Source organism: Hemitrygon akajei, chromosome 18, assembly GCF_048418815.1.
Source record: "Hemitrygon akajei chromosome 18, sHemAka1.3, whole genome shotgun sequence".
Lineage (NCBI taxonomy): Eukaryota > Metazoa > Chordata > Chondrichthyes > Myliobatiformes > Dasyatidae > Hemitrygon > Hemitrygon akajei.
Genome location: NC_133141.1, coordinates 8,028,734 through 8,037,900, shown reverse-complemented (window position 1 = coordinate 8,037,900; position 9,167 = coordinate 8,028,734). Strand labels below are relative to the sequence as shown.

At 39.0% G+C, this 9,167-nt stretch overlaps 1 protein-coding gene across 1 annotated transcript in view; it reads right to left on the bottom strand.

The window, feature by feature from the left end:
• Positions 1-1,688: 1,688 nt before the first annotated feature.
• The window catches only part of mettl2a (methyltransferase 2A, methylcytidine), a 28,911-nt gene continuing 21,432 nt past the window's right edge, over positions 1,689-9,167 (bottom strand). Inside the window, exons 8-9 of the mRNA XM_073070721.1 lie at positions 9,018-9,083; positions 1,689-7,735 (exon numbers count right to left, since the gene is read on the bottom strand). Coding sequence (XP_072926822.1) covers positions 7,572-7,735; positions 9,018-9,083 — 230 coding nt within the window. The 3' untranslated portion in view covers positions 1,689-7,571. The remainder of the gene's footprint in view (positions 7,736-9,017; positions 9,084-9,167) is intronic.

Genomic DNA, 9,167 nt, shown 5'->3' with positions numbered 1-9,167 from the left:
GTCCAAGGGTGACCTGCAGGCTAGTGGAGGGAAGGAGTACCTTATACTTCCTTTGGTAGAGAGATCTCCACCCCAGTACCCATTGGTTTGTAGACTTCCCAAACAGAACTCAAGATGTTGTTTCTTCTAGTTTGTGTGCTTAATGGAGAGATAGCTTGGCTTGGGAATGGGTAGAACTAAATTGGTTGGCAGCTAGGAATTCCAGGAGGCCACTCTACCAAAAGATGAGCCACATAACTGCTTTGGTTCTAATGTACTCTGGTAGCTACGGCATTTACTTGCATGATCTTGTCTGCGCTGACTTCAGTTACAGTCAATCAAAAGAATATGGCAGCGTACACTGAATTAATTTCTATGTCAATAATTTACGAAATATTACAGTTTGATAGTACTCTAGTAGTTTTGGTAGTGTTCTAGTTTGTTCTGTATTTTATTTTAACAATTTGTTACTCAGTTTGTCTTTTTTTAAAAACTACCTTTTTAAGTATTTCCATGAAATTTCGACTAATTGGAGCATCCACATAATTGGGCCTAAATGTACTGGTCCTGATGTGGCCCAATTAACTGTAATCCACTGTATACCAATGATTTATCCCAGTGGACCAATTGCTATACGTCCAAGTTTGCTGATGATACTAAATTAGATGAGATGGTGAGTGTGAAGGATGTAAACAGGCAGAGTGGAGTGAGTGGGCAGGACGTGGCAGATGCAATATAATGTGAAAAAAATGGACCTGTCCAATTTGAAAAGGAGAGTACCTGTAAATGGCGAGAAATTGGGTAGTGCTGATGAGTGGAGACTAGAGTGTAGCTGTACACAAGTCACTGCAGGTCAACCAGCAAAGCTACTGTGAGGGGGGAGATGACTCAAGAGTTAGTACTGCCGGTTCACAGCTACAGGGACCCAGGTACAACCTGACCTCAGCTGCAGTATTTGTGCAGCTTCCACATAGCTTTGTCTGGAACTCAGAGTGCTGATAGGTTAACTGCCTCTAGTGCAGCTTTGTCAAAAATGGCAAGTTGGTGAGCATGAGAAATAGTCTTCAGGGCGATAGGGGAATGACATGGGTTTGCTCTGTGTGAGCTGGCAGACTTAATGGGCTGAATAGCCACTTTTTCTGCTACATTGATTGTCCAAAGGTGCAAGACACACTCAAGTGGGCAATTGGTATGCCAACTTTAGAACAGAATGTCTAGGTTACAGGACTGTGAAAGACTTATTGCTGTTGTACAAGGCTCTGGTGAGAGTTCATCTGAAGTTTTGCGTAGTTATTTCCTTACCGTACTTGCCCTAGGAGTGGAGTGAGGATTCTCTAGACTGGATCCAGGGCTGTCAGATTTGCTGCATAGGTAGTACTTGAGTAGACCAGAGGTTAGACGAATCAGACACCTCATGGAATCTTAGAAAGTCATTAAAGGGCCTGAATCACTGGATGTGGGAAAGCTGCTCCCTCTGACCCAGCACTCATAGAACAAATGAACAGGCACAGTTTGAGAATCAGGGATGGACAAATCAGGAAGGGTGATGAGCCTTTGGAATTCTACTATGCAGATGGCTCCAGAAGCTCAATTACTATGTTCATTTGAAGAACCATGAATTTCTGAATATTAAGGGAATCAAGGAATATTGTGATAGCACTGGAAATGGCACTGAGCTAAGGCCAACCACAATTGGATGAGTGGCAGGGTTGGGTCAAATTTCAAAGTAAAATTTATTATCAGAGTACATACATGTTACCACATACAACCTCGAGATTCTTTTTCTTCTCAAAGCACTGGATGACAATCTCGTTTGTTTCTTACGCAGATCACTGGATAACAATGGAATTATATAAATTAAATATATTTATTGAATTAACCACAAGCACTGATAACACAGTTAAAAACTCTTGCCTTTGTTGTCAAATCTGCCCTCTTACGGTACACTAGCCATGAGGTGTTTGGCACACTTGCACAACAGCACTGTTGTGAGATGATCTGGGGAGGCACTCAGCCATAGGGTGGGAAGGTACTCCTGAACCGGCAGTGTCTGAATACACTACACTGTGTGCAATGCTCCCTCTGAGTTTTAGTAGTCAGTGTGCACAAAAACCTTATGTTGTGCAAATTTTTTTCCTGTGACAAAAGTATGTGCGCACTGAATGCACACATGGCACATTTTATGTAGGTTTACAAAATATTTGACATAAAACTATACAGAATAACAAAATAACATACATATTTAAGTCGCTCAGTTATCTTTTCCTCTCTCCTGTCTTCGACATTTACCCATTCTTTGTAAACTCTATCTAGACTAATAGAACTTCCATCTAATTGATAGCTTTTGATTCTCATTCACATATCCAAATGACATTCACCTAAACGGTTTCTCAGCTTATTTTTGAGTTGATTCATTAGGCTAAAACCTCGTTCACAATCCGCACTAGACACAAGAAAGGTTCCTCCAATGTCCATCAACTGTGCAAGGTCACAAAACTGTTCATCTACAAATGCCACCATTTGAGCAAAGTTTGAAATGAGTTAGGCTTTAATTTTTTCTTGCACGGAAAATTTGAAATCTTTAAACTGTTTAATTATAACAGTTTTTTCAGCTAGAAAATCATGATATTTTAGAGATAAGGCATTAACTTGTTCATTGCCAAATGTGAAATCACAATCTGCAATTGTGGAGAAATCAAAAGCTGACCATTCTTGTACCTCATCTTCAGGAAACCTTTGTTCTAAATGAACACAAAGACTATTTATAAAAGTCAACAGCGAACTTGTTTCTACTGTGACGTTTTCTTCACATTGTTGGCTTTGCAAAACTTTAAACGAATTTGCAGCTCTTTTGTGCTTTACGCTCTTTGCTTCTTTTGAATTCAACATAGTGAAACAGATCTTTGTAAACTTTACAATATGAACACTGTCCACTAAAGATGCAGCTGTACAAACCGGAACAGGAAAGGTGAGGTGACATAAATTAGTGACGTGTATTGTGGTATTTGAAAAACTGACTAACTAGTTAACAGAAACATTTAGCTAACAGATTATTTTCAATAAGTATAATTATTAATTACTACATTATTTTAGGTTCTTTCTTTAATTTCCCAGTTTAGTTTTTTTTTCAGGATATAAGCTGAACTTACATAAAAGTGAGCTATTTCCTTTAAATGACCTAATGTCATCAAATGCCAAATTTTCATTCCAAGTTGTTACAAGTCAATTTACATATCTAGGTGTAACAATTACTAAAAACTTCAAGAATTTATTTAAAGAAAACTTAAACCCCTTATTGAATTATGTGAAAAAGACGCTTTCTAAATGGTCTCCTCTTTCTTTATCCCTAATTGGCCGAATTAATTCGATTAAAATGAAGATTCTTCCTAAATTTTACTATCTTTTTCAGGCTTTACCTATTTTTATTCCTAAGACCTACTTTGATTCTTTAGATTCAATTTTAACATCTTATATTTGGAATAATAAACAAGCTCATTTAAGTAAAGTTTACCTACAAAGAAATAAAGAGATGGGTGGATTAGCCCTACCCAATTTTAGGTTTTACTATTGGGCTGCCAATATAAAGAATATTATTTTTTGGTCCTGTTATATTTATCGCAAAGATTGCCCATCATGGGTCTCCTTAGAAGTTAATTCTGTAAAAAATTCCTCTATTGTCTCTCTCCTTGGATCATACTCTTCTTTTTCAGCAAATAAAACAACAGATAACATAATTGTTAAGCAAAGTTTAAGGATCTGGTCTCAATTTAGAAAATTTTTTGGTTTAGCGTATTTTTCATTATCATCTCCCATTCTCCTTAATTTTTTTTATCCCTTCCATGACTGACAAAGTCTTTAAGGATTGGGATGAACTAGGTATTAAGTGTTTTTGGGACCTGTTTATCTCAGGATCTCTTGCTTCATTTGACCAACTGTCAACTAAATTTGCACTGCCAAAAACAAATTTTTACAGATACCTTCAAATTAGAGATTTCTTACGTTCCCAATTAACTACCTTTCCTATAGGTCCTGATAAAAATTTACTGGACAATCTTTTAAATTTAAAACCTTTTGTTAATGGTTCTATTACCGGTATCTATAACTTGTTGATTGATTCTAGACAAGACTTTTTAGATAAAATAAAAAAAGCTTGGGAGGATGACCTAAATTGTCAGATTTCTGATGAAAGATAGAATAAAATTCTTAATAGACAATAGGTGCAGAAGTAGACCATTCGGCCCTTCGAGCCTGCACCGCCATTTTGAGATCGTGGCTGATCAATTCCTATCAATACCCGGTTCCTGCCTTGTCCCCATATCCCTTGATTCCCCTATCCATAAGATACCTATCTAGCTCCTTCTTGAAAGCATCCAGAGAATTGGCCTCCACTACCTTCTGAGGCAGTGCATTCCAGACCCCCACAACTCTCTGGGAGAAGTTTTTCCTTAGCTCTGTCCTAAATGACCTACCCCTTATTCTCAAACCATGCCCTCTGGTACTGGACTCTCCCAGCATCTGGAACATATTTCCTGCCTCTATCTTGTCCAATCCCTTAATAATCTTATATATTTCAATCAGATCCCCTCTCAATCTCCTTAATTCCGGCGTGTACAAGCCCAGTCTCTCTAACCTCTCTGCGTAAGACAGTCCAGACATCCCAGGATGTTAATAAATCATCTTTCTGTGCCCGTCATTCTCTTCTACAATTTAAAGTGGTTCATAGAGCTTACATTTCTAAACAGAAGCTGTCCAGTTTTTATCCGAACATTTCTCCTCTTTGTAATAAATGCAACTCTGCTGATGCCTCTTTAATTCACATGTTTTAGTTTTGCCCTAAAATTGAAAAGTTTTGGCAGGAAGTATTCCATACCTTTTCACAACTTTTTAGGGTCCAATTTGACCCAAATACCCTTGCTGCCTTGTTTGGTATTATTGCAGATGAAGATATAACTTTAAATACTCCTAACCTACAGGTTTTAGTTTTTACCTCTCTTTTAGCAAGGACAGCAATCTTGCTTAAGTGGAAGGAGTCTACCCCTCCTACACATCTTCAATGGCTACGTGATATTATGTCTTATTTAAATTTAGAAAAGATCCACTGCTCAGTCTTAAATTCGAAACAATCTTTTTATGATATCTGGGGACCTTTCTTAAATTACTTTTCCAATTTATAAAGTTTAACAGTGCACAGACTTTTATGTATATTTCTATCTTCTCTTCTTAAGCGAATATGTTTTTTTCTCTAATTATCCATTATCACCCATCAGCTTTTTTCTTTGGTAGTTGGTAGGGGGTTGACTTCTTTATATAAAAAATTTCTTTTATGATGTATGACCTATCTTTAAATTTTTGATTACAGAGTGGTATACCTTTATGTGTTATGCTATAACATTTTGATCAATTTTATTACAATATATGAATGTACACAATTTAAGTTGAGATGTATCTATGTGTTGCACTCTGTAAATCTTGTTTTTTCTTCTGAATAAATATTGTAAAAAGAAAAGGTAACTAACCTTTTGTGCGCTGGTTGAAAAACGTGTGTGTGCATGCGCATAGCTTAGAGGGAACACAGATTGTGTGCCATCCTTTTTCTACAGTTAAACGCTACCCCCTTCTGCAATTTGTGCCATTTTTACACAGAGCAAGTGTAGCCCCCTCACCGGGCTTTTATGCAAACTTGTCTTGTTAGCCGGCCCTGCAAACAGTCACGGGATTCACCGGTGAGAAAACAATAGGCGTCTAAGGCCAGTGTGATTTGGGGTTCAACCAAACAGGAATGCGGTGATGTTTTGATTAAAGAAACCTCGATTTGAGCGAATGCTGTGTAAATACTGCCCATGCACAATTGTCAGTTGGCAAGAAATAACATCATACACTGCATAAAGTTATAAAGAAAGTATTTTTACACGTTTCAGCTTTATCAAACAGATAGTAGGGAAAAGGAAAAAAAATAGAAAGGGCCCATTTCAGTTAACCCAGACCAAACTTGTAAATGAAGTTGGAGCTCATCTTGAAGTTGTCATTTTACTCATGCGCTGCACCCACGGTCTGTGTGAAAGCACACACCACATTCTGAATTTCGCTCAAAGTCCATCTCAAGCAAATGGGCTCTCAGGAATACTGGCCATTCATCTGGACAAAACACTATGTGCAACAGGGACGCCCCATCTCGTGGCAGCCTCGGCCATCTTCCCTCCTGTCCTCTCTGCAGCTCCTGCCAAAAAGACCACGCGAACTACACTGTCCGTCACATCTCACCTCACCCAGCTCTCTCTGGAAACTTCTCTCAATTCCACCACCCTGACTGGCTGACACAACATTCCCAAGTTGAACATCATATAGCCCCTTACCTTTTAGTTGAAACCAAAACATTCTAAAGCAGAACACACTGCTTTACAGGATTTCTAAAATGGAATACCTATAGCATAGCAGTAAAAATCTTAACCAGGGCGTTACAAGAGCATTGAGGTGAACTGGTCCCAGTGCATCTGAAACTGATTGGTGGGACGTGTGCAAGTAGGCAACATAATTCTTGTTAAAGCCCCACCCATCAACACTTCTATAGTGAGGGGACACTGCTGCTAATACCCACCTATCAACAGCAGATAATATTGAGGTTTAACATATGGAATTAGGTACCAGTGGGTAGTGAATGAGGCTCAACATACAGTATTTGGCTTCTATTCCTGAATACAAGCCTGAGGCGTGTTTGGATCCAAATATCCAACACGATATAAGGTTGATTCACTTAAATCCTTTCACACTGCTGGGTGTAATTAAAAAATAAATGGAAACAATTTTAAAATTAAGGGTAACCTATTGAGGAGTGAAAGCATTTCTTCACTCAGAGGGTTCTAGAGATTTGGATCTCTCTGCTCCAGAAATTTTAGGATACTTGGATAACTGGAATTTTCAAAATATTTTGATGGAACTTTTGTTAATATGGGCACTACGACAGCATAGTGGTTTGCACGACGCTATTACAGCTCAGGGTGTTGGAGTTCAGAGTTTAATCCTGGCGTCTTCTGTTAGTAGACTCTGTACAAAACCCAAAACCATGCAAAACCCCGCAGAATGGGTGGGTTTTCTCTGGGTGCTTCGGTTTCCTCCCACAGTCCAAAGATGTACCAGGTAGGTTAATTGGTCATTGTAAATTATCCTGTGATTGGATTAGGGCTAAATTGGGCTGGCTGGGGATTGCTGGACAGTGCAGCTCAAAGGGCCTGCTCAGTGTTGCATTGGTAAATAAAATAAAAATCAAGGATCTAATTGAATGGCATACCAGACTTGAGGAGCTGAATTTACATAGTCCCTGTTCCATTGGTGGGGGGGGGGGTTGGTATTGGGAAGTAAGAATGAACAAGTTTTAATGGCTGAGATAAGATGGAGGAGAGGAGAGATAAAGTCTGGTCTGTAGATTTTATACAGTATTAAAAGGAAACATCCAAGTGTGAAAATGATTACTGCAACCTCCAGGGCACTGAATATAAACTGACCACACTACAGTGCTTTGAAGCGTTAGAGGTGGAATAGGAGGTTCACCTCACATCTGCATCAACTATAGTGACCGGTCAAGATCCCAATTCGGTTCAGTGCGGGAATCTTTCTTCTCCTGAGAAGGGTTTGCGATACTTGCACTGGATCCAGACCCGATACATGGTCAGCTGCTTCCCCCGGTTGACCTGTAAACGGCGATCCACCATGTTCTGGACTTTCTTTAGACCAGCAGATGTGAAGAGCTCATCCAGTTCTCCTGGGTGATTACAGTGGCACCAGTTAGTTGAGGAGAAGCTTCTCAGGCACATTTTAAGCAAACTCCCGTTACTGACAAATCTTCCAAATATTATAAACAGTACCATAGAAATGTACAATGTCCAGTGTTCATTCAATGTCTTTGCTAGAATGATTCAAAATAAGCCTATTGCCACATTCTATCACTGTGGATTGTGTGCAAATCTGCAGTACCAGCAACCCAGGTTCAATTCCCACCACTGTCTGTAAGGAGTTTGTACATTCTCCCTGTGGAATGTGTGTATTTTCTCCAGGTGCTCTGGTTTCCTCACACAATGCAAAGATATACTGGCTGGTAGATTAATTGGTCATTGTACATTGTCCAGTGATTAGGCTAGGGTTAAATCGGGAATTGCTGGGCAGCACGGCTTGAAAGGCCAAAGGGCCTACTCCACACTGTATCTCGATAAATTAAAAAAACAAGAAAGCAGCCAACATAGTCAAGGACTTTGCTCACTCTGGTGAGCTTCTATCCCACTGTTATCAGATGCGTGATCGGACTTCTCATATGCTAAAAGATGGACTCTTGATCTCCCAATCTACCTCATCATGGCCCTTGCACTTTTTGTCTACCTGCACTCTACTTTCTTTGGAACTGTAACTGTACATTCTGCATTGTTTTTCTCCCTTTACTACCACAATGTACTTATGAATGGTATGATCCAACTGGATGGCCCAGAAAAGCTTTTCGCTGGATCGCAGTAGATGTGACTATAATAAACTAATGCCAAAAGTAACATTCAAGAAATAAATACATCTACCGGTTCAAGTGATGTTGGCTGAGCAATAAATATTGGCCAAGAAGTCAAGGACCTAACACCATTATCAAGCACAGAGGAGCTATTCTGGAGTCCTGGACAACACTTACCCTCGACGGATGTCTAGAAACAGATTATCTGCTCATTATCATATTAATCATGGGATCCTACTGTATGTTAATTGGCTGCTGTGCTTCCAACAACAGTCACTACATTTTAATACAAAAGTACTTGGTCAACTCTTAACATTTTAGTCTGGCCTGAGCCAGTCTTGAATAATTTCCTTCTATGTCTGAATTGAATAGACAATCTGCTTATTATAATGCAGTATAAGAATTATAGGCAAAGATCAGGCCAATTTGGCATACTAAATATAATACAGATCAACCAGAAACTGCAGGTCGAATCACTGGGACACCTTCAACTAAAGACCCAAACTCGTTTTATATAAAGCTACAAATCGAACTAAAAACATTTTACGTGTACCTGATGTGAAAAAATAAACTCTTGTCCCATCTCCTCGAACATAGAAATTTTCAGAAAGGCAGCGACCTATAATTAGGGAAGGCACAATAACATAGGTTCATTTCAATAGCAACCTAATCCAATATCAATTTATGAGGAGTACCATCTCAG